The sequence below is a fragment of the Podarcis tiliguerta genome (genome assembly GCF_965153285.1).
Source record: "Podarcis tiliguerta genome assembly, chromosome: 11".
NCBI lineage: Eukaryota > Metazoa > Chordata > Lepidosauria > Squamata > Lacertidae > Podarcis > Podarcis tiliguerta.
In genome coordinates, this window is record NC_139544.1 from 8,331,149 (window position 1) to 8,357,016 (window position 25,868).

Below are 25,868 nucleotides of genomic sequence, written 5' to 3' on the forward strand. Positions count from 1 at the left end.
GACTCTGGGGTTGCGCACTCATCTCGCTCTACAGGCCGAGGGAGCCAGCGTTTGTCCGCAGACAGCTTCTGGGTCATGTGGCCAGCATGACTAAGCCGTTTCTGGTGAACCAGAGCAGGACATGGAAACTCCATTTACCTTCCCGCTGTAGCGGTACCTATTTATCTACTTGCACTTTGACGTGCTTTTGAACTGCTAGGTGGGCAGGAGCAGGGACCGAGCAACGGGAGCTCACCCCGTCGCGGGGATTCGAACCGCCGACCTTCTGATTGGCAATCCCTAGGCTCTGTGGTTTAACCCACAGCGCCACCCGCATCACCTACTGTGTATTGAGCCAATTCCCAGCAGAAGTACAAGGTTAGTACAGTGGTACATTGGGATGCGATCGCAATCCTTTCCGGAGCCCCGTTCGCACCCTGAATAAAACGTAAGACGCAATGGCGCGTCTGCGCATGCGCGGGTCGTGTTTTGCCGCTTCTGCGCATGACGTTGTTTTGAGCGTCTGCGCATGCGGAAGCAGCGATACCTGGAAGTATCGCGCTCCGTTACTTCTGGGTTGCCGCAGAGCGCAACCTGAAAGTGCTCAACCTGAAGCACATTCATCCCGAGGCATGAATGTAAATGAGAGTGAAGTGAAGAAATGACTTTGCTTAGGAGAGCAAGCACTTTTATGTTTAGCAGAAACACGAAATGCAGTACTGACTCAGCTGAAGCTAGTTTTTAAGTGCTTTTCATGTTTCATAGCCCCAGATCCAAAGAACAGTGCAAATAACTCCAAGCGCTCAAGGAAGCCTTGGACTTGTGTTTTTCCAACAACAGCCCATCTTTTGGAACTGAAGAGAGATTTAGTTGTAGTTTTTATATGGTATGGAAAAGGCAGTGCACTGTCAAAGGAGAGGAAATCAACAGGCCAGTGCTGAGAGCATCTGAGGCGTGTACAGATCAGCGCATTGCTCCGCTGTTTCCAGCACCAATCAGAAGGGAAACAGAGGCGGTTTTAGGGCGGCACAACTGGTGCGGCCGCACTGGGCTCCGTGCTGTGTAGAGCAACACAACAGTGCTGCACAACTGAGCATGAGAGTTGGAGGTGTGTCAAATTTTAGGGCTGCTGAAATTTGAGAGCCCAATGTCCACCACTGAGGGCAACAGGGTGGGGAAAGAACCAGCTGGGAAGGGGGACTACAAGCCACATGGACCTCAGCCAAAGGGTCGCATGTGGCTCGTACATTATGTGATGTAAAGGACTGTGGAATAAAAGCATTTTGCGCCAGCCCTCTCCTGCACTAATTCTTCTGACAGTTAGAATCATAGAATCATAGAGTTGGAAGAGACCACAAGGGCCATCGAGTCCAACCCCCTGCCAAGCAGGAAACACCATCAGAGCACTCCTGACATATGGTTGTCAAGCCTCTGCTTAAAGACCTCCAAAGAAGGAGACTCCACCACACTCCTTGGCAGCAAATTCCACTGTCGAACAGCTCTTACTGTCAGGAAGTTCTTCCTAATGTTTAGGTGGAATCTTCCTGACGAAATGGTTTCATTCTTGTGGTACACTCAAGAAACAACGATCCAACACAGAAGGAAAGGACTTTAAAACCTTACCCTGCTGCTATGAAAGCTCCAAGGATGATTGCGAACACACTAATTACAATGCTCAGTGAATAGCGCTTCCTGTAAAGAGAAACCACATGGTTGATCCCATTCAGTTTATAATTAGGATGAACACTAATCAAACTAAACACTTATCTGAACCAGTATTATGCATCTCAGAAAGTGGTTTGTGATACAGCAGAATGAAACAAAAGAATTAGGTTTATTTCTTTTAATCATACAGCACCTGCAGGCTGACAAGATTCCATTTTTTCCCCATTCTAAAGTATTTTGAAGCTTCCTTTAAAAAGCGTTGTAGATCCCAGATTCAATCCCTGGGATCTTCAGGAAGAGCTGGGAAATATTACCACCTGAAACCCTGGATAACACAGCAAAAAATGTTGAGGTAGATAGAGTAATGGTCTGGCTCAGTGAAAGGCCTATGCTCCCATTCTGTCTTACAAATAGCTCAGTCAAAGCAAGGGATCATTTGTGATGCCTTTCCAGGGATTTGTTTCTGATGCACAAGCTCCAATGGCTTAGTGGAGTTCCCAGGGGATAGCTCAAAGAAGAGGGAAACTCCAGCCATGGAAAGGGGTAATGAAGCATCTCACACAAACAAAAGCAAATGCATCTCCAGACAGAGTCATCTGTATCTTATGAGAGCCAGTGTGGTGTAGTGGTTAAGAGCAGTGGACATGTAATCTGGTGAACCGGGTTCGCGTCCCCGTTCCTCCACCTGTAGCTGCTGGGTGACCTTGGGCCAGTCACACTTCTCTGAAGTCTCTCAGCCTCACTCACCTCACAGAGTGTTTGTTGTGGGGGAGGAAGAGAAAGGAGATTGTTAGCCGCTTTGAGACTCCTTCGGGTAGTGATAAAGTGGGATATCAAATCTAAACTCTCTTCACTCTCTTCATCTTACAATGCATATCTGAGACAGGTCTACTCACAATTTTGTCCCGTGGTACATAGTCCCAGACAAGTGTATACAAGACTGTTTACTTAATGACTCAGTGACGAGACAGTTACAGTAAGACATGGGTAGGCAAACTAAGGGCAGGGGGCCGGATCTGGCCCAATCGCCTTCTAAATCCGGCCCGTGGACGGTCCAGGAACCAGCGAGTTTTTACATGAGTCGAATGTGTCCTTTTATTTAAAATGCATCTCTGGGTTATTTGTGAGGCCTGCCTGGTGTTTTTACATGAGTCAAATGTGTGCTTTTATTTAAAATGCATCTCTGGGTTATTTGTGGGGCATAGGAATTCGTTCATTTTCCCCCTTCAAAATATAGTCTGGCCCCCCACAAGGTCTGAGGGACAGTGGACCGGCCCCCTGCTGAAAAAGTTTGCTGACCCCTGCAGTAAGACAAGAGTATATGTAAAATCCTGAAAAGACTATGCAAATTGCTATTTGGTTTTACTATGAACTTCTTGCAATGCATTGGGCTTCTTGCAAAAGCTCAGTGCTAACTTTGAGTTGGGATTACATCCTCCCTCTCCACTATGAAAGCATTTGGGAACACCCATAATAAATCCCAATAATCTACATTCCAAACTTGTACATGATTCATCTGATTTCGGCAAGAATGCAAAGCGTTGCAGCTCTAACATCATGCTTGTGGCAGTGCCTGATGATCTGCAGAAAAGGAAAATCCTTTTCCTTTCATGTGTGAGTGAAATAAATTCGATTTGGGACATTAACAGGAGAAAACCCCTTTATGACCCACTCCTTAAGGAGCCTGACTCAAAGGCATATTGCAATCTTTACTGTATTGTGACACAGCCTGGCTGAGATGGTGTGATCTTATAATGTTCACAAATATTCCAAATGCTCTGGAAGCAAGGAATCTTTTGATCCAAATTCTGTGAGGTGGAGAACAGCTGTCAGTTTTGTTGGGATCATCTCTCCCCGGCCCTAGGAACAGGAAAAGCACGATAGACCGGCTACTGACTGGAAAGGAAAGATGAAGGAAGGGTGTCATGTTGGCAATGAACTGAGAACAGGAACCCGAAGAAGGTTCGAGAAGATGGAATACAAGGAGGTCAAGGTAAGGAAAGGAAATGAAACGAAGAAAGCAGTGTGCTAAAAAAATCTGGAAAACAATATGTGATTGGGGCATGGATAAATCAGGAGCCAATGAGAAGGAGGGAAGTCTGAGAGGACAAGGTTATGAGGTCCAGATGCACACAGTACCTTTGAGAGTTTTGTAGAAGATGTGGCTTCTGCAGTCATTCTACTTTTGGGCCGAGAAACCAGCGGGGTATTATGGGGTGGAGGGCTGAACTTCACATACTGAGTCAAACTAACAAGCCAGTTCTTTTGCTGCAAGTTTCTAGTGCTCGTAGATTAACTGGGGTCTGTTTTGTACCCAGTGCATAGTGTTCCGAGAAGCCCGAATATTATCGTCAAAATTCAATTAGCCAACAGGAACTACTCATCCATGCATTCTGGCCAGATAGCCTATCTGATAGATGGCAGTGGTATTTAAAAAATGGGAGGCAAATACTCACCCAAGAACAATCACTTCCAGCAGTAATGTGAGAGGAATGGTAAACTTCCTAAGGACTGTAAACATTGGCAAACTGGATTGTTTAAAATAGAAAGAGAGGGGGAAAATATCCATGTCATGTCAGTTTCAAGGTTTTTTTATTACAATTAATGCTTCTTTCTCTCTGCTAATGATATCATCCTGCATTAAGAAACGTGCCTGAACAAATTCTCAGCCTCTGTCACGGCCAAATGCCAGTCTGACACCACAGGCCGAATACACAACAGAATAGTTGGAAGTGACAATTCAAAAAATAAAGCAAAACTTGGACTCTGCACAAGACAATATTCAATGAAGAAAAAGTCAGAGTATCAACCAATGAGGGCTTTAAGATCAGCTGGGGAGGCTCATAACATGCAGCAGAATAATTCTTAGTGGCTGTACCCCACTTACAGAATTCCCTCCCAGTACAGATCTCTCATTGTCCCTCACACTCTATGGATGTTAGGCGTTGAGTTAAAGTGAATTTATTTATTTTCATTGGCTTTTGGAGCACCACAAGGATGACTTTGTTGCAATGTTTTATTGTGCCGCCGCCTGCTTTGGACTGCGGCAATTGTATTTCATGCCAACTAATTCATTTTAATATTGTGCTGTTTATTGCATCCATTGTTAGCCACTCTGGGCTCTGCTCAGAGAAAGAGCAAATTATAAGCAAGAAATAAGAAGCAATGAGTCAATTAAGGTTTTGTGCAAACCATTTAAGAAGAGGTTTTTTTAAAAAAATATTCATTTATGCTTCTTGTTAAATAAATAAATGACATAATGTCTCCCACCAATCACTAGCTGTAGGCCAAGGCGTCAGGGCAGTCACTGCCAAAGGTATTGGGGCTGAATCAGCCTTGGTTGTCCTAGTGGATGGTTTTTATTGAGAGAGGGCGTGCCACTCATATCTTTCAGCCACTTTTGAGACCACTGACTATGGTAACCTCCTGGGCTGAGTGCTCAGGATGGGTGCTGGAGACACTGTATTTCAGTGATTTCATTCCTCCTTGCACTGAACAGTCCGGAGAGCAGCAGATTCCACAAGGCGCCATTTTGTCCCTGAGGACAAACATCAACATTGGGTAGGGTCTCCCCGAACCCAACTCCAGAAGTGGCAGAAAACACACACACTCTATTTTCTCACACAAAAAGCTGAGAATAAGTCCCAGATACCTGCACCTCCCCTCCTCAGAAGGAGGGTGGGGAATCCCCAGCGTAGAATCATATTACATCGCCAACCAAGTACACCACATAATCCGGCATATTCTAGAAGACGAGGAGGAACAATGGGTCCATTTGGAGAGAGACGCCATCGAAAACATCCCCCACAACAGCATACCCATTTCTCCAAAACAACCTAAAGAAAATCCCCATGACTCTGAACAGGTTCACACAGGGAAAAGTAGGCAACTATCTCCATCCCCCTGGCCTATCACCCACTATTCCAACCCGCAGCACAAAACTTCTTGATAAAACCTGGAAAGCCAAAGGCCTACACTGTCTAAAAGACTTCTACAAATACAACAACCCCATACCAAGACAACATTGGATATGGTCATTAGGAGTTTTGGAGCATGATGGCATCAGTACACCGGTGATAAAGGTAAAGGTAAAGGTACCCCTGCCCGTACGGGCCAGTCATGTCCGACTCTAGGGTTGTGCGCCCATCTCACTTAAGAGGCCGGGGGCCAGCGCTGTCCGGAGACACTTCCGGGTCACGTGGCCAGCGTGACATCGCTGCTCTGGCGAGCCAGAGCCGCACACGGAAATGCCGTTTACCTTCCCGCTAGCAAGCGGTCCCTATTTATCTACTTGCACCCAGGGGTGCTTTCGAACAGCTTGGTTGGCAGGCGCTGGGACTGAACAGCGGGAGCGCACCCCGCCGCGGGGATTTGAACTGCCGACCTTTCAATCGGTAAGCCCTAGGCGCTGAGGCTTTAACCCACAGTGCCACCCTAAGCTTTATTTCTCATCTGATTCAGGAGTGGCTGCCCAAGACCTGGGCCAGTGCCCAAATGTAGTTGTGAGCAGGCCGAGCTTCAATAAATGGAGTCAGAACCCTGGAAAGATGGAGGCTCTGTGGGCAGTAGCTCCTATAAACACAGTTCAGGCGGCTGACAGGATGTGACATCTCTGCTAAAGCATCTGCACCAGTCGCCCACGTGTAATGATGGGGGCTAGTCTCAATTTTTTACGTGCTTTATTTCTGGAGATCATGGAGCTAGCATGAATCAAATATAAAACACTAGCTTTTATCTGAAAGGTACAGGAAGGTACAGCAAACATCATGGTTGTTAATGCTTACGGAAAACATCAGCACACTAAACTTGAAGTCACCAGAAAGTTAATCATCACCCTCCTGTACGTAGGAACCAGGCTTCACACACACAATGAAATCGTCCTTCAAGGGTAAAATTATGATTCGGGAAGCATACGGTCTTCCTGAGATTAAGGTTCTGCTTCAAATATATCTCAGCAAACAGGAATATACAATGGTTCAAATGGCTAAAGTATTGTGATATTCGCTCAGCCAGGAAGTCCCCTCCCCTCTCCACAGATTACAGTAGAACCCAGTGCTTTTTTCCTGGGGGTACGCATACCCCTAAATGCAGCCATACCTCATGTTACGTTTGCTTCAGGTTGAGCGTTTTCAGGTTGCGTCCCGCGGCGACCCGGAAGTACCGGAAAGGATTACTTCCGGGTTTCGCTGCTCGTGTATGAGCAGATGCTCAAAATGATGTCATGCGCATGCGCAGAAGCGGCGAATTGCGACCCGCAGGCGCGGGTTGCATTCTGCTCATGTTGTGAACAGGCCTCTGGAACAGATCCTGTTCGCAACCAGAGGTACCACTGTATTTTGTGAATCTAAGTTTGGCCTCATTGAGGGGCAGTATTTCAATATGAGTAGGAAAATGAGAGTACAGTGGCACTTCGGGTTAACTACTTAATTAGTTCCGGAGGTCCGTTCTTAACCTGAAGCACCACTTTAGCTAATGGGGCTTCCTGCTGCCGCTGTGCAATTTCTGTTCTCATCCTGAAGCAAAGTTCTTAACCCAAGGTACTATTTCTGGGTTAGCGGAGTCTGTAACCTGAAGCGTATGTGTCAGGGGTTCAGGAGCAGAGGCACAGGAGAGGGAGGAAATGGAGAGCGAAGGGGAGGAGTCCGAAGGAAATGTCAGCGATGACAGCGGTCCGAGTTCTCTGAGTCTTTCCAGTGAATCAGAGGATTCACAAAAAGGGGCTCCCATGGTCAGGGCAAGGGAAGTACCCAGGGGGGCACTTCAGGGAGAAGGGGCCAGAGGGGACTCAGAGAGCAGCAGTTGGAAATCCGGACCAGCGTCCACACCAGAGTGCAGTAGGGGGGAGGAGTCCCAGGCATCGGGATCAGGCGGCGCGCTACCAGCAGGAGAACATGAGGCAGGATTGACCACGCCTCCGTCAGGGAGCGAGGAAACGGTTAAGAGGAAGGTTAAATGCGCGCGCGCGCCAAGTTCAAATGTACAGGAAGGCGGCACAGTTGGCAGCCCGGGTACGGAGCCAAGTCCTAAAGCCCGCCGAAGAGACCTGGAGGAGTCAGGGGGGTCAACGTCTGCGTCGGAGGAGTCCAGGAGGGAGGAGACCCCGGGGGGCAGTAGGACCCAGAGGAGAAAGGAGAGAAGGAAGAGGTGGAGTAAGATTAGAGTCTTAAACTGGTGTACAGGGGGCGGAGATTCAGATGGAGCTTCGCCGGTCTAGATCCTAGACGTAGAGCTGGGGCGCTGAGGCTTGGAAATGGAAACTATACTTCAATAAAGACTTTGATACATTACTACCGGCTAGCGTTGGTCCTCTGTGAGCTGGGACCAGGAGCCAGCTCTGACAGTAAGCTCCATCTCCCCAAAAGTTTTGGCACCAAGAACCTCGCAACGTGAGTCGACGCAGCGAGGGCAGAGGAGTGGTGCTTCGAGAGCTCACACAAATCAGGCAAGATGAGTGCAGAACAGCAACTGACAGAACTGCGAAATGCAGTGACTCAACTCAGCGCGGAGGTACTGGCTTCCAAGAAAAGAGAAGAGGAAATGGATGCCGCCTGCAGAGATCTCCGAACCAGGTTGGAAGTGCTCACTACACTGGGGCAAACGGGACCCAAGTCAGAGGGCATTGGACTGGGGAGAAGGGGAGGCAGTCTGGTATCTCATTTCGACGGGAGTTTACAGCAGTACCCTAACTTCAGAGCCGACCTGCTGTTTGCGCTGGATCTGCTAGAAAAAGACTTTAGAGATGAGCGAGAGAAAGTGGGGTTTATCTTGTCCCATTTGCATGGGGAGGCCAAAACGTGGCTGAGGAATTTATGGAGAGATAATGATCCGGCGCTCCAAGATGCGAAGGCTTTCATTAAAGTGATGGATTCGTGTTTTTTATCAAAGATAGACATCGATATTGCCAGAAGAGACATACACGGGCTTAAACAAGGCAGAGCCAGTGTGAGGCAGTACCATGCACGCTTTTTTGGATTAGTCCATGCACTGGGATGGGAGAAAGATTCTGCTCCAGTGAGAGACCTTTTTTGGGAAGGCTTGAATGGAAATGTGAAAGATGAGATTGCAAGGGGGGAGAGGCCAAAGAACACTCAGCAAGTGGTCCAGAGGGCGCTGGAGATTGGGGTGCGTCTGGAAGAACGTCCTTGGAACAGAGAAGAAGGACGTTGGGGACGGGCGCCAGCCAGAGCACCTCCCTTCTCTCCCAAAGATGCAGCGCGTGCGCAATCCACACCCTCGCAGGGAGGGGGAGAAGAACCGATGGAGATTGGAGGTGCCAGGGCTCAGTCAGCTACCAGAGCCCTAACACCGGGAGCAGTCAAAACGAAGCCTCCTAGAGGGAACAGGAAGTGCTACATCTGCGAGAGTGCTCAGCACATGGCGAAAGAGTGTCCCCAGAGGCTCCACAAGCACACTGCAGCCTCGGCAACAGTCACAGACGCAACTCAGCAGAGAACACCACAACAGGGAAACGACAGAGTCTGGCTGGAGGAAGAGGCACTGGGGTCCAGCCAGACAAGTCAATGAAGCAATCCCCAGCAATTTTGCAGCCCACAGACCCCCTCCCACCCAAACCAGTGGTGCAGCTTACAGCGTCACTCCAACTGCCCAATGGACGCACTCTGGAAGTGCCAATCACCATTGACTCTGGCAGCAACGCAGACTTTATAGGACTGGATTTCATTCAGCAGCACAATATAGCACTACTGCCAGCCACGCTGCCTCTGAAGGTTGTCACGGTGGATGGCAGAGACTTGTTGGGGGGGCAGGTGGTGCAACAAATGCCTCCAATGGTGATGCGAATTGGAAATCACCGAGAAGTCATCAGCTTCAATGTCACCCACCTGTCGGACACGCCTGTAGTCTTGGGCATGAGTTGGCTGCACAGGCACAGCCCAGCATTGGCGTGGTACCAGCGCCAACTGACCTTCGGCTCATCCTATTGCGCGGAACATTGCATCCTACCTAGCCCAGAAGAGGGAGAGGATGACCCGCAGCTACAATTAGGCACGCTGCAAGCAGTGCCACGCAAGTATGCAGCGTTTTTGGAGGTTTTCTGCGAGAAAGAAGCAGACAAGCTGCCTCCCCACAGGCCCTATGACTGCAAGATTGACCTCCTGCCAGGGGCGACGCTGCCAACCGGGAAACTGTATTCAATGTCTGAAGACGAGCTGCAGGAGCTCAGGGAGTTCATAGACCTCAACTTGAAGCGCGGTTTCATCCGGGAGTCGAAGGCAGTGGGGGGCAGTCCTGTATTCTTTGTGAAGAAGAAGGACACGCCCCAAAAGAGGCTTGTAGTGGATTTCAGGCTCTTAAATTCCAAGACCAAGCCCACGGCCTTTCCCATGCCCAAAATAGATGACCTGCTCGCAACGGTGAGGAAAGGACGCATTTTCACAAAGTTGGATCTGCGAGGGGCGTACAACCTGATTCGCATACGGGAGGGCGACGAGTGGAAGACTGCCATGTTCACGCCCCTGGGCACCTATGAATACAGAGTTATGCCCTTTGGTTTACAAAATGGCTCTCACTGTTTTCAAGCCTTCATGCATCACGTCCTGGCGGGTCTCCTCTACAAGAAATGCGTCTGCTTCTTGGACGACATCCTGATATTCTCAGAATCAGAGGAGACCCACGAGGGAGACGTCAAGGAAGTTCTGCAGAGACTGCAGGAGCATCGGCTGTACGCCAAGCTGGAGAAGTGCCAGTTCGACAGGAAGGAGGTGGATTTCCTGGGCTACAAGTTGTCGGACAAGGGGCTCGCCATGGACAGCGCCAAGGTTCGCGCAGTGTTGGACTGGAAGAGCCCGCACAATCGGAAGGAGGTCCAGCGGTTTGTGGGTTTCGCCAACTTTTACCGCAAGTTCATCAAGGGGTTCGCGATGCAGACGGCGGCCATTACCGACACGCTCAGCTCCAAGAAGAAGAAGTTCATCTGGACGGAGCAAGCGGAGCAGTCCTTTCAGAACCTTAAGCGTCTCTTCTCGTCCGAAGAGCAGCTACTGCATGTGAATCCCAGCAGACCGATGAGAGTTGAAACGGACGCCTCAGACAGAGCCGTGGGCGCAGTACTGTTGCAGCAGGACCCGCATGGGGACTGGAGACCGTGTGCCTTCTACTCTAGAAAGCTCAGCAAGTCAGAGCAGAACTACACCATCTGGGACAGGGAGTTGCTGGCCATTCATGCAGCATTCAAGGCGTGGCGGCACTTCCTCATCGGCGCCAAACACACAGTGCAGGTTCGCACGGACCATAAGAACCTGGAGTACTGGCGTACGGCAAGGTTCCTGAACCAGCGGCACATCCGATGGGCGGAGTTCTTTGCGGATTTCGACTTCCGGATAGAGTACATCCCAGGCGACAACAACATCATGGCAGATGCACTGTCCAGAAAGCCGCAATACCTCGAAGAGGCGGCACCAGCAGCGGCCAAGCACATGTTCGCACCGAAAGCGTGGGCGTGCGCTTCAGCAACCGTGGACCTGGATGCTGTCCGTCGAGCGCTGCAGGAGGACCCCTTTGCACAAGCCAAGATGGAGGAGGTGCACAAGGGCACGGTGAAGGACGACGAGTTCCAGATACGCGACGGATTGCTCATCCGCAGAGGGGCCCTCTACGTACCGGGAGACGACCTCCGCGCGAAAGTACTGCAGCAGTTGCACGACGCACCCACCGCCGGGCACTTTGGCAAAGAGAAGACGGCAGCATTAGTAGCCAGAGATTTTTGGTGGCCCAAGATGCGGGGGGAAGTCGCGGATTACGTCTCGAGGTGCGACACCTGCCAAAGGGCCAAGTCAGTGCACAAACCACCGGCGGGACTGCTCGAACCGCTGCAGACACCGAGTGAACCGTGGGAGAGGGTGGCCCTGGACTTTGTCACGGATTTACCCAGCTCGAGGGGCAAGACGGCAGTGCTAGTGGTGGTGGACATGTTCACCAAAATGGCCCACTTCATTCCGTGCGCGAAGGTGGCCACGGCGGAACAGACCGCCAAACTGTTCATAGACCACGTCTTCAGGGTGCAAGGTCTGCCACGGTCTATCTTGTCCGACAGGGGGCGACAGTTCATCTCGAACTTCTGGCAGAAGCTGATGGGTTTCCTGAACGTCAAGATCAACCTAGCGTCGGCGAGACACCCGCAGACCAACGGACAAGCGGAGCGCGTCAACGCCATCATGCAGCAGTACCTGAGATGCTATGCAAATCAGCAGCCGGCAACATGGGTAGACTACCTACCGCTCGCTGAGTTCGCCTACAACAACACGAAGCACGTGTCCACGGGGGTGACACCGTTCTTCGCCAACAACGGGAGGCATCCCAGAACCTTCCCGGGATTAGAGAGACTGGGGGAGGGGGAGCCACAGGCAGCAGAAGTCTTAGCGTCAGAATTGCAGGAAGTTCATGAACAGCTTCGGAGGCAGTTAGAACTAGCAAAGCACGCATACAAACTGCAGGCTGACAAGCACAGAAGGGTTGGGGAGGACATACAGGTGGGAGACTGGGTGTGGTTAGCGGCCCAAGCAGTGCCGACCAGATCATTAGCAAAGAAGAAACTCGGACATAAGCAGCTAGGACCTTACCAAGTTGAGGCGCAGATCAATCCAGTGGCCTTCCGGTTGACACTTCTGGAGGGATCCAGAATGCACCCAGTGTTCCATAGGTCAGTGCTCACGCCCTACAAAGCACCTCACCGATTTCAGGCGCAGGGCACGGCACCAGACCCGTATAGGGAGACGCCCCCAAGGAGGGGGTCGCCAAGAGGGGAGCCCATCAACCAGGTCACAGAGATTTTAGACTCGAGATGGGGGGAAGAGGGAGTAGAATATTTTCTCGCCAGCGAAGGTACCCCGGCCAGCGCCAACCGTTGGGTGCCGGATTATGCCCTGGACGAGCCTCTTCTCAAGGAAGAGTTTCATGCCTTGTTCCCACACAGGCCCATGCCAGCCGAGTATTTCGACGACTGGCTTTTCACACCCACGCTTTCAGCCAGCACATTCCAGGGGTTCACCTCGGACGAAGAACCGGCACTAGACGCACGTTCCCCGGAGGGATCGCCCTCGGGGTTTGCCTCAGACCGCTCTTTTTGGTGGGACGATCGACCAGAGGAGCGGTGGAGCAGGAAGTGGCTGGGGGGTCCTTGGCAGGCAACGGACCCAGAGGTGACCGAGGGAGAGATGGACATGGACGTGCTGGGGGAGGACGTTGGGTTCGAGCACGGCGGCACAGAGATGGAAGCAGAGGAAATCGAGGTCGGCGAGAGCACGGAGGACGAGCCGGACTTATCCGGCTGGATGCACGCCACGGGGGACGAACTGTATCCGCCATTCACCCCCACAACGACGGAGCACCCAGCACCCACACCTGAGGGAGGGGAGGGGGGAAGGGGGGGCTTCGAGGGGGGGATGGATGTCAGGGGTTCAGGAGCAGAGGCACAGGAGAGGGAGGAAATGGAGAGCGAAGGGGAGGAGTCCGAAGGAAATGTCAGCGATGACAGCGGTCCGAGTTCTCTGAGTCTTTCCAGTGAATCAGAGGATTCACAAAAAGGGGCTCCCATGGTCAGGGCAAGGGAAGTACCCAGGGGGGCACTTCAGGGAGAAGGGGCCAGAGGGGACTCAGAGAGCAGCAGTTGGAAATCCGGACCAGCGTCCACACCAGAGTGCAGTAGGGGGGAGGAGTCCCAGGCATCGGGATCAGGCGGCGCGCTACCAGCAGGAGAACATGAGGCAGGATTGACCACGCCTCCGTCAGGGAGCGAGGAAACGGTTAAGAGGAAGGTTAAACGCGCGCGCGCGTGCCAAGTTCAAATGTACAGGAAGGCGGCACAGTTGGCAGCCCGGGTAGGGAGCCAAGTCCTAAAGCCCGCCGAAGAGAGCGGGAGGAGTCAGGGGGGTCAACGTCTGCGTCGGAGGAGTCCAGGAGGGAGGAGACCCCGGGGGGCAGTAGGACCCAGAGGAGAAAGGAGAGAAGGAAGAGGTGGAGTAAGATTAGAGACTTAAACTGGTGTACAGGGGGCGGGGATTCAGATGGAGCTTCGCCGGTCTAGATCCTAGACGTAGAGCTGGGGCGCTGAGGCTTGGAAATGGAAACTATACTTCAATAAAGACTTTGATACATTACTACCGGCTAGCGTTGGTCCTCTGTGAGCTGGGACCAGGAGCCAGCTCTGACAGTATGTAACCTGAAGTGTATGTAACCCAAGGTACCACTGTACCCCTAAACATTTTTTTTAGAAAAAAAAGCACTGGTGGAACCTAAACAATAATTAAACCCCAAGTTTTCAATGGTCAGGTAGCTCACAGCTCCAACAGGATCCCTGTAGCTGATTATCTAGATTCTCTTACTGGAGGTCATATTTTGGTCTCTTACTCCCCCTTCCCTCCCTCCTTCGTCTTCCTCCCTCTTTGCTCTATGATCTCAAGAATTATCCCTGCACTTCACTAGACCGCAAATCAGAGAATGGGTGTGAGATTCTGCTGCCTTGCTGGCATAGTATGCGGAAGGGGAGAGCTCAACTCACACGGAAAGCATTAGATCTCTATAGACTTGCACTCAGCTTGCTTCAAGACCTCGCCCATTTCTTTTAGCATGGGCCTGTGGCACATCGATACACCCACTCTCCAGGCTGAGGTAACTAAGGACTCTCTTTGCACTTTACAATTAAGCTGTGTGTGTGTGTGTTGTGCGATTTGCTGCCTGGGTGTTTGCTACCTAGCACCCTGAAGGAGCATCTATGTGCTCAGTCTCTTTTATTTTCATGCACTAAACCTATCTTCCTCTACATCCTGGTGCGTAAACTTCTTTACTGGGCATAAGGTTCAAGGGAGGGGCACAATGACTCCAAATAAAAGATTCAGTTCCCCTCAGAGCTGTACTTTTGGTAGGGTTCCTCTTTTTCCAGGACCCACCCTCTTTTTCAGGGGTAAAATTTGAGACAAATTGCATTTATTTGCTTTGAATGGCCGTCATAGCGTCCTCTTTATTTTTGCTCTTCAAAATATGGCAACCCTAACTTCACATACTGTATTTTTTGCTCTATAAGTCTCACTTTTTCCCTCCTAAAAAGTAAGGGGAAATGTGTGTGCGTCTTATGGAGCGAATGCAGGCTGCGCAGCTATCCCAGAAGCCAGAACAGCAAGAGGGATTGCTGCTTTCACTGCAGCGATCCCTCTTGCTGTTCTGGCTTCTGAGATTCAGAATATTTTTTTCTTGTTTTCCTCCTCCAAAAACCAGGTGCGTCTTGTGGTCTGGTGCGTCTTATAGAGCGAAAAATACGGTAGATGGTGGACATACACCTGGTTACACATATGCCACAAGGCCAGGTTCTAGGCTCTTGCATTGATAAACAAAGCCTTTATATCCCAGCTCAGTCACTGAGTTCATCTGCTAGTTCCCCATGTTTCAGAAGCCCAACGGGCTTCAACTAGAATACAGGTCTTTAACGTTGCTACTCGCATGCAGAGAATACTCTCCCTACCCTCTCTCTGCAGGCCTCCCTGCTGTTAACTTTCAGACGTCTCTTGAAGATTTTTCAATGCTATTCACAGAATCATACAGCTGGATGGAATCTTTCGGACCCTTGACCCTGAGATTAAGACTCTTATGCTCTACCGATATACTGATAGGCATATTCAGTGGTTTAGATTTTTTCTTTTCTTTGCCAGTCGTTCTTCTTCTTATTTTTATTGCTTTATATAGCTTACGTTTTACAGTGGTACCTCGGGTTACATACGCTTCAGGTTACAGACTCTGCTAACCCAGAAATAGTGCGTCGGGTTAAGAACTTTGCTTCAGGATGAGAACAGAAATTGGGCTCCGGCGGCGCGGCAGCAGCAGGAGGCCCCATTAGTTAAAGTGGTGCTTCAGGTTAAGAAGAGTTTCAGGTTAAGTACAGACCTCCGGAACGAATTAAGTACTTAACCCGAGGTACCACTGTATTGCATTTGTATACAGTGATGCCTCGCAAGACGAAAAGAATCCGTTCTGCGAGTCTCTTCGTCTTGCTGTTTTTTTCGTCTTGCGAAGCAAGCCCATTAGCGGATTAGCGCTATTAGCGCTATTAGCGGTTTAGCAGCTATTAGCGGCTATTAAGGGATTAGCGGCTATTAAAGGATTAGCGGATTAGCTGCTAAAAGGCTATTAGCAGCTTAGTGGATCAGCTGATAAGCGGCTTAGATCAGCTGTTAAGCGACTTAGCATCAGCTGATAAGCGTCTTAGCGGATCAGCTGTTAAGCGGCCTAGGGGCTGGGGGAAAAGGGGGGAGGGAAAAAACCCCCGCAGGAACTCGCAAGGCATTTTCGTCTTGCAAAGCAAGCCCATAGCAAATTCGTTTTGCGAAGCACCTCCAAAACGGAAAACCCTTTCGTCTAGCGGGTTTTCCGTCTTGCGAGGCATTCGTCTTGCGGGGCACCACTGTATATTGTTGAACAGCACCTTGATATTTTGAGTGGAAGGTACATAAATATTTTTTAAAATAAATAAATAATAAATGAAATAAAATAAATCAACAGAAAGTATGTACTAATCCTTTCTAACTGCCTCACGCAGCACATAAGAGCAATTTTGCCCAGTGTGTGTTGTCCAAAACAATCTGTGGACGTGGCAATATGGCTCTCATTCAATCAACATGTAGCTACAGCACGGCTTTCATAGTCACTTACAGGGGCTAAATAAAAACCAAACTGCCCGGCAACAACCCAACTTGTGCTGTACCTTAACTTGCTTGTACTTGATAATCCACTTATGTGATTCCCGACGTAAATCAGAGGAAGTGGAAACAGCTGCAACAAAATGAGGGTACCATTTAGAATGAAACCAGTTTTTTCTCGAAACTGTGGAAGAAATCTATTCAAGTTAGTTCATACACTCCAGCACAGAGAGAAAAAAAGTAAATACACCAAGCGGCAAACTTTGTAAATGATTGCCACTTTTGAACTTTGGCAATGTTTTATGCAACATTCCAGGCCCTGCTTTTTTCAATAAAAGAAGTTTGATCTCACAAAAATTAAGATTACCAGGAACCATGAAAATAAAATAAAGTAAAAAATCAACACGTCGTTTTTACACCAACCACAATTTTGACCCTGCTAAGCCTAACAAAAGGATGCGGGCGGTGTTGTGGTCTAAACTACAGAGTGTAGGGCTTGCTGATCAGAAGGTCATTGTTTCGAATCCCTGTAATGGGGTGAGCTCCCGTTGCTCAGTCCCTGCTCCTGACAACCTAGCAATTCAAAAGCATGTCAAAGTGCAAGTAGATAAATAGGTACCACTCTGGCGGGAAGGTAAACGGCGTTTCCGTGCGCTGCTCTGGTTTGCCAGAAGCAGCTTAGTCCTGCTGGACACATGACCCGGAAGTTGTATGCCGGCTCCCTCGGCCAATAAAGCAAGATGAGCACCGCAACTCCAGAGTCGGTCACGACTGGACCTAATGGTCAGGGGTCCCTTTACTTTAACCATTAAGCCTAACAAAGGGACGTGGTGCTGTGGTCTAAACTACAGAGCCTAGGGTTTGCCGATCAGAAGGTCGGTGGTTCGAATCCCCGTGACGGGGTGAGCTCCCGTTGCTCGGTCCCTGCTCTTGCCAACCCAGCAGTTCGAAAGCACGTCAAAGTGCAAGTAGATAAATAGGTACTGCTCTGGCGGGAAGGTAAACGGCATTTCCGTGCACTGCTTTGGTTCGCCAGAAGCGGCTCAGTCATGCTGGCCACATGACCCGGAAGCTGTCTGCGGACAAACGCCGGCTCCCTCGGCCCATAGAGTGAGATGAGCGCTGCAACCCCAGAGTTGTCTGCTACTGGACCTAACAGTCAGGGGTCCCTTTACCTTTAAGCCTAACAAGAGGGCAGCGGAAGGCAACCATTTCACATTATAAAGCAGGGGTGGACTCCAAATCCTATCATCCCACATTGACTAGGGCTGATGGGAGTTGGAGTCAAGCACCCTCTGGAAGGCCAAAGGTTCCACACCCCTGCTGTAAAGACGCAATAAACACGGGCCAAGTTGAAAGATTAAAAATCTCATGGAGCACTTTGTGTTTAATGGGGCTCATTTCCGGATGACTGTAGAGCCTATGTTTGCTCTAACGTTTCCAGCCCAACATCTGGGCTGAAAAAATATGGATCTGCACAACACACAGTTCGCCAGGTAGGGACCAATTCAGAGGCAGCATTGAGCACAAAGTCCACTCTTTAACTGAATGAATAGGAGCGCGAGAGAGGAGTAGCTGGCTGTTACTCTCTGCTCTTGCACGCGAGTGCTGCTGTTTTGGCTAGATAAGAACTGGTACAGGGAGAAGCAAGGATGCTATTCATATACAGTCGTGCTTTGGAAGTCAAACAGAATCCGTCCCAGAAGTCTGTTCGACCTAAAACAATTAAAATATAATAAAATTTATTATTTATACCCCAGCCATATGGCTGGGTTTCCCCAGCCACTCTGGGCGGCTCCCAACAGAATATTAAAAGCGCAATAAAATGCCAAACATAAAAAACTTCCCTAAGCAGCCCTGTGGAACACCCTCCCATCAGATGTCAAGGCAATAAACAACTATTTTACTTTTAAAAGACAACTGAAGGCAGCCCTGTTTACGGAGGTTTTTAATGTCTGATGCTGTATTGTTTTTAATATTCAGTTGGAGGCCGCCCAGAGTGGCTGGTGAAACCCAGCCAGATGGGCGGGGTATGAATAATAAACTATATTATTATTATTATTATTATTATTATGCCTGCAGTAAACCATGGTTTAGCATTACATACTTTGTTGGAGAGAAAAACTCAGTACTCCCTTTGGCGGCTAGACAAGCATGGGGCAAAAAAGCTCTAAAGCACTGATTATATTATGCAACATATAATATAGCATCAGATTAGGATTTTCGCTTTCTAAAATTATGCACTTTGTCTTACCTTCATAGGGATACTCTTATCAAAATCGGGGAAGTGAATGATTCTATTCAGTTTTGACACATATAAGATCAGAATAGTGGTTACCATCTAAAAAACAAAATAATAACAATCATGTACACAACAGCAAAATACTATTTCAAATATACGGGGGGGGGGGTGAATCACAAAACAGTTTGTTAGTCTGCAGAAAAGCTGCATTGCTGCACAGCACGAGTGGGTTCTCCTTTCAGTGACTCTAACAGGCATTCCATGTTTGCAGACTTCATCAACAGAGGCAGATCCTTGTTAGGATATTTCCGTTCCACCTTAAAAGGGAGCAGGCTTTGAGTCACAGAGTCTGCGTATTTCCTGTTTTCACAGGATGTTTATGTTGTATCTTTGCTTTCATTTCTCTCTCTCTCTGCCGGAACTCTGAAGCAGGCAGTCATGTTTTTCTTTGTTCTGATCAATGCAGAAATAAACTTGTAAATAATGCTCTCCTGACTGCATCTTCCGCTGTGCGTTATCTGCTGATAGAGCGTGCATGGCTCTGGAATGTGGGAAGTTATTTCTGGAGCTCATGTCACTAATTGCTGATACTGCGTGTCTACGGGAGATCGATGGACGTCCGGAGACGACGTGGAGTCATGATGGACTTTGTCTCCCCGGCAGTATCCCAACAATCCTAACCTGGGATAGACAGCAACCATTTTAGGCGTGTCCGATATGTGTGTGACTGCGCACATTTGCACTGCGCCAAACCCGGAAGTGACCGCAAAATGTCACAAAAACATTGCTAAAAGGTGCAGAATGGGGCAGAGCTGGAAGGGGGAGGAACGGAGGGAAAGGATTTGTTGATAATAAATCAAAATTTGAAATAGAATATTGAATAGCAAGTATAAAACTTTGTCCAAAATGTATAAATTGCTGCTTGAATGGCATTTGAAAGATGAAGAGGTAAAGTCGGTTATGATACATTGGGCCAAAGATTGTGGGTATAATATACGGTTAAAAGATTGGGGGAAACTATGGAAAGAAGGATTAAAATCTACTGCATGCAATGCTTTGAAAGAAAATGTGATGAAAATGATGTATAGGTGGTATATTACCCCTCTGAAATTAGCTAAAATGTATAAAACAAGTAATAAATGTTGGAAATGTAAAGAAAAGGAAGGAGATTTCTATCACATGTGGTGGGAATGTAAAAAAGTGAAAAACTTATGGGAAATGATATATAATGGGATGAAAAAGATGTTGAAATATTCATTTATTAAGAAACAAGAAGCATTTTTACCTGGCATTGTAGGAGATGATATTAATAGACAAGATGTTAAATTGTTTTTATATGCAATGACAGCAGCAAGAATATTATTGGCACAAAAATGGAAGCAAGAAGAATTACCGACAAAAGAAGAATGGCAGCTGAAATTGATGGACTATGCAGAATTTGATAAACTAACAGGAAGGATTCGAAACCTGCGGGACCAGAGATTCTTAGAAGACTGGAGTAAATATACGAACTATTTGAAAAGTAACTGTAATGAACAGACTACACTAGTAGGACAGCAAGAAGTTTTGTAAGGAGGACTATTTGAAATATTGCAAGAAAGACTATGAGAAGAATTATTAGTTAATAATAATTAAGAGTAATAGAGAAATTAAGAAATGCAGAATAAGTGATAAAGAATGAAAAATCATCAGAGGTGTTGATGGAAGTCTAAAACATTATATAAGATAAGAAGTTATGTTATATGATTGTTGGAAATGATATGTTAAAAAACCCAATAAAAATGTATTTTTAAAAAAAGGAAGGGGGAGGAACGAGGCAGTGTGACCTTAAGTGGGCCCACACATGGGGGTCCAGAACATAACCACCGTGCAAATTGGTCACAGTCTGCACTGCACATCCAGAATGGCAGTGCCACTGGGAAGCTTTGAATGTCCCCTCTGCCACATTACTGTCACATTTCACATGTTGATAAGGTGCATGTCTGTAGCACGAAACCTTCAAGAGTAGAGAACACCCCTGCGACAGACATGCACCTTCTCAACACACGAAATGTGACATGTGACTCAAGATCCTGATCAGGTGATGAAGCCAGAGATGGTGGTGCAATATAGGGGAAGCTACAGGGGCCCTGTCTGGGCTCTCCCATCTCACATGATGGGACATAGGAAGCTACCATGTCCTGAGTGAGACCATTGGTCAACGTAGCTCAGTATTGACACTGACTAGCATTATGGTGCTGGAGGAGACTCTTGAGAGTCCCATGGACTGCAAGAAGATCAAACCTCTCCATTCTTAAGGAAATCAGCCCTGAGTGCTCACTGGAAGGACAGATTCTGAAGCTGAGGCTCCAATACTTTGGCCACCTCATGAGAAGAGAAGACTCCCTGGAAAAGACCCTGGTGTTGGGAAAGATGGAGGGCACAAGGAGAAGGGGACGACAGAGGACGAGATGGTTGGACAGTGTTCTCGAAGCTACCAGCACGAGTTTGACCAAACTGCGGGAGGCAGTGGAAGGCAGGGGGGCCTGGCGTGCTCTGGTCCATGGGGTCACAAAGAGTCGGACACAACTAAACGACTAAACAACAAGAACAAAGCAGTACCACTCCAGGGTTTTGGATGAGTCTCTCTCCCAGCTATACCTGGAGATGCCAGAGACTCCTGTGTGCAAGCAAGGCTCTACCACTGAGCTTCAGCCCTTTCCCACCCAAAGTTACAGAATTGCGTGAATAGGCCTCAAACCTTAATCGGAGGTCATTCAACACTGATATCCCAAGCCACTGACATCAACAAAACCCACATTTTGGAACTAGCCTTAAGCTACCTGTCATTTAGAACCTTTTAATCTTTGAACATACCTGTCCTACTCCAAGGAACACTGGAGATGGGAATCTAGAAAGAAAAGAAAACTGTATCAGATGCAATTTAAAAACAAAACAAGATTTAGACAACGCTTTTTTATTTCAGAAAGAAACAAAGCTCTTGAAGATGTTGATAAAACGAAAGAAAATAGCTCTTCAAGTTAGGTTCTGCTATTGCTTGATGGAAAATAAAATTGGCTTATCCCCTTTCAAAGAAGGTTAGTGCAAATTAAGGGTGGGCAGTTAGCTTTTCAATACAATATTTTCATGACAGTTGAAAGACAAGACAAGCAAATGTCGCCAGTACAGATTACTTGGCAATTTTTCTGTGCAATTCTCACCAACAGCATATGAACCTATTTCTCTAATCTGGCAGGACTTTATTTTTCCTTTGGCAAAGAAAGATGAAAAAGCTTCCTGGTTCTGAAGCTACAGACTAAAACTTTCATTGTTTTCACAAGCTGCTTGGAATCGTACTTTTGTGATCGCATTGAACATTTCCTGCTACAAAGATGTGGTCTTCTCATAGAACTTTATAGTTCCCAGCAAGCCTTGGGGAGAAACCACAACTGTAAAACTATTTATCATTACTTAGAAATAATTTTTAAAAAATGTTACATGGTGGGATGCAAAGATGCCCTTCTACAAGCAGAAAGTCTCTTCCATTCTCAAAAGGCTATTTCTAACTCAAGTGAAGAGTTTTGCACATGGAAGGTGAGCCCAAAGCCAGGAGTTACCGTATTTTTTGCTCTATAAGACTCACTTTTTCCCTCCTAAAAAGTAAAGGGAAATGTGTGTGCGTCTTATGGAGCGAATGCAGGCTGCGCAGCTATCCCAGAAGCCAGAACAGCAAGAGGGATCACTGCTTTCGCTGCGCAGCAATCCCTCTTGCTGTTCTGGCTTCTGGGATTCAGAATATTTTTTTTCTTGTTTTCCTCCTCCAAAAACTAGGTGCGTCTTATGGTCTGGTGCGTCTTATAGAGCAAAAAATACGGTATTTTGCTTGTACAGGCTTAAGACTGTGATCCAGTGGAGTTGACATGTTACAGAAGGAGTAGGGAACCTTTGGTCCTCCACATGATGTTGAACTGCAACTCCCATCTTCCCTGACCCTTGACCATGCTTGCTGGAGCTGATGGGAGTTTAATCATGAATCTGGCGATCTTTCATATCCAGCTCCCATATCCCAACTGAGGAGGCCTTTTCCTCTCCCAGTAGCCACCACAGGGCTTTCTGAGGACCATCTGGCCCTATGGGGAAAGCTGCCCCCCATCTAGCTCTTGCTGTTCTGTGTGAGATGGACTCTTTCCCCCCGTCAACTGCAACCACAGGACTATTCAACAGCCATCTTGCCCTATGGGAAGTTCTAGTTTTCAAAGAGCCACCTCTCCACACAGCTCAAGATGGAGGATCTATGGTTGAGTGGCTCCTATGGGACGCGGGTGGCACTGTGGGTTAAACCACAGAGCCTAGGACTTGTCGATCAGAAGGTCGGCGGTTCGAATCCCCAGGATGGGGTGAGCTCCTGTTGCTCGGTCCCTGCTCCTGCTTCGCCAGAAGCGGCTTAGTCATGCCAGCTCCCTTGGCCAATAAAGCGAGATGAGCGCCGCAACCCCAGAGTCAGCCAGGACTGAACCTAATGTTCAGGGGTCCCTTTACCTTTACCTTATGTCAGGGAGATAGGCCTGTTGCTGGTTCTAGATAGGGCTGCACTCTCTTTGTAGGAGAGCTCCACATTCTGGGGGTGCTACTTGATCCGTCTTTTGTCGCCTCGGGTGCAGGTCCCCCCTGAGGCTAGGAATGCCCATTATCAGTTCCGGCTGATGCAACAGCTGTAGTTGTTCCTGGACCAAGGCCAGACACTGCTGGTTAAAGATCTCTGCTGGCAGTCAATATGCTCTCAGGCCAAATTTAAGAGGTAACTATTCACATATAAAGCCCAGCCTACTTGAAGGACCACCTTTATCCATACATTAGGGTTGTCATGTTTCACAAAAAACCAGGACACCCCAAAGTTGCTGAGCATTTTTAAGAACCCCCCCCCCCAAAAAAAGTGGTTTTCCTATTGACTTGTCTAAGATCGAGGACAAAGCGCCACCTTTCAGAAATTCTCCTCGGATGTCAATTCCACCTTTGAAATCCCAGTAAAGTCCGGGAAAATCAGAATGTACGGCAGCCCTAATACATGTCTGCCTGTCCTTTGTGATCTGCTGGAGAAGCACTGGTAACTGACCTGTGTGAAATCTGAGTCTGACAGCTAAAAGAAATGGGAGTTTGTAATGTAGTACAGCCTGTATTGAGGAATTCACATATTAAAGGAGGTGTCTTCTGTGCTTAGTTTTAGATACCATTTTAAAACATCTTTATTTGCACAAGTTTACTTGCCATGTGGGACGCAGGTGGCGCTGTGGGTAAAAGCCTCAGCGCCTAGGGCTTGCCGATCGTCAGGTCGGCGGTTCGAATCCCCGCGACGGGGTGAGCTCCCGTTGCTCGGTCCCAGCGCCTGCCAACCTAGCAGTTCGATAGCACTCCCGGGTGCAAGTAGATAAATAGGGACCGCTTACTAGCGGGAAGGTAAACGGCGTTTCCGTGTGTGGCTCTGGCTCGCCAGAGCAGCTTCATCACGCTGGCCACGTGACCCGGAAGTGTCTCCGGACAGCGCTGGCCCCGGCCTCTTAAGTGAGATGGGCGCACAACCCTAGAGTCGGACACGACTGGCCCGTACGGGCAGGGGTACCTTTACCTTTACCTTTTACCTTGCCATGTGGCCTGCGTACACTGCTTTGAGAAGCTTTTTTTTTTTTTTTGCATTTGATTTAAGGGTTTAGAAATGTATGGATAAATAAAGTAAAAAAGAGAAATTCCTGAAGAATGCATTCTTGAACCATGAAAGCTCTTAGTTTTGACTGTATGCGTATGATTCATGAAGCACATTCCTGCATTTCCACTCTCCCAAGCTGGCTAACCACCAGAAAAAGCAACAGCTGAGCAAGAACTTTGGACTGAGAAGCTCTGGAGCTCAGTTCAACCTTTGCCACCAAGGCCAAAGCTGTCCAAATTTCGAAGGATATTTATTGAATTCTATATCTCACTTTTTCCTCTGAGGGAACACATTGTTCTCTGCCTCCTCATTAATCCCTACAATAACCCTGTGTGGCTGAGATAGAGGGACTGGCCCAAGGTCACCCCAGAGCTTCATGGCCCAGAAGGGATTTGAACCCAGGTCTCTTCCAGCGCCTAGCCCAACACTCTAACCACTACACCACACTGTCTCCCCAAAGAGACCTGAACAGGAAACCTGATGTTCTCACATTGAGCTTCCCTGTCACCAAACACCTTGCAAAATGCAAGTGTGAGTTCAAGAAGAGATGGGGGGGGGGGGTGGCATTATTTGCAGAGGGGGTGAAAGAGAAGCACCGATGAAGGAGGTTGGTGGCCCAGCCAGAAAACTACGGGTGGGTGGGTTGCCGTCGAGTTAGCAGGATCGGTGCCCAGAGGCGGCGGGGCGGACGCTGCAAGGAAGTCTTGGGTAGAAAAGTAGCTTTTGAATGGGGCAGGGGCAGGAACCGGATCTCACAACCACGATCGGTGAGGGGGAAGTTGGGGGTTTGTCCCCCCCACCTCCTCCGACGGTGCGCGGGATCGCCAGCCGTCCAGGTGCTCGTCCTCTTCCTCACCTGTAAGCCGTCAGCACCGCCTTGTTGACCAGGACGATGCAGAAGGAGCAGATCCCGTAGAAGAGGGCGGAAAGCAGCCGGAGGAGAGGGGAAGGGGCGGCGGCAGAAGCGGCCGGCTCCGGCTTCTCCTCTTGGCTGCCTTTCATCTCTTGGCGAGACCCGGGCGCCCGGCCATTCCGCGCGGCATCCCAGCCGCCGCCGGAGGAAGCCGAGCCAAACAGGAAGGAGATCGCGCTCCGCCAGCCAGCCAGCCAGCCCGTCCGTCCCCACCCACTCGGCGGCGGCGGCAGCGGCGGCAACGCGCCCTCTTGCGCTCCCGCGGAAACTTCTCGCCAGCGCTGAGTTTGGGGCGCCCTCTGGTGCCGCTTTCGCCTCTCCAGGCAGCGCAGAGCGCAGGCCGCTCGGGATGGGCGCGCTGGCATTGAACGCGCGACCCCAAGACCCGGGCAAGAGTTCAGGGGACTGTGATAGGAATTTTGTTTTTTGTTTTTGTTTTAATAATATTTTATTAAGTTTTTTACACAAAAAACAAGACAAAAAACAACGGAAAAAACAGAAAAATACAAAATTACAAAAGCACAAAACAGCAAAAAGCATCGGGGAATAAAAATAAAAATAAAAAGAAGTAATAAAAACAGTTCCATCTTCATATTTCTTGCATTTACTTATTTCCCCGACTTCCTCACACCTCCCTTCACTGTATTCCAAATCATATATTTAATCAGCAATCCCTTCCCTCTATCTTAATTGATCTTTGTCTTAACTTTAGTATCTTAATATATCTTAATCTCCTTGGTATCTTGA

The 25,868-nt window shown here is 48.6% G+C and overlaps 1 protein-coding gene across 1 annotated transcript in view; it reads right to left on the reverse strand.

The window, feature by feature from the left end:
* The window catches only part of SLC35D2 (solute carrier family 35 member D2), a 36,590-nt gene extending 11,249 nt beyond the window's left edge, over nucleotides 1-25,341 (reverse strand). The window contains exons 1-6 of the mRNA XM_083403524.1: nucleotides 25,065-25,341; nucleotides 21,385-21,418; nucleotides 18,541-18,627; nucleotides 16,352-16,419; nucleotides 4,101-4,172; nucleotides 1,603-1,671 (exon numbers count right to left, since the gene is read on the reverse strand). Coding sequence (XP_083259650.1) covers nucleotides 1,603-1,671; nucleotides 4,101-4,172; nucleotides 16,352-16,419; nucleotides 18,541-18,627; nucleotides 21,385-21,418; nucleotides 25,065-25,210 — 476 coding nt within the window. The 5' untranslated portion in view covers nucleotides 25,211-25,341. The remainder of the gene's footprint in view (nucleotides 1-1,602; nucleotides 1,672-4,100; nucleotides 4,173-16,351; nucleotides 16,420-18,540; nucleotides 18,628-21,384; nucleotides 21,419-25,064) is intronic.
* Nucleotides 25,342-25,868: the final 527 nt, after the last annotated feature.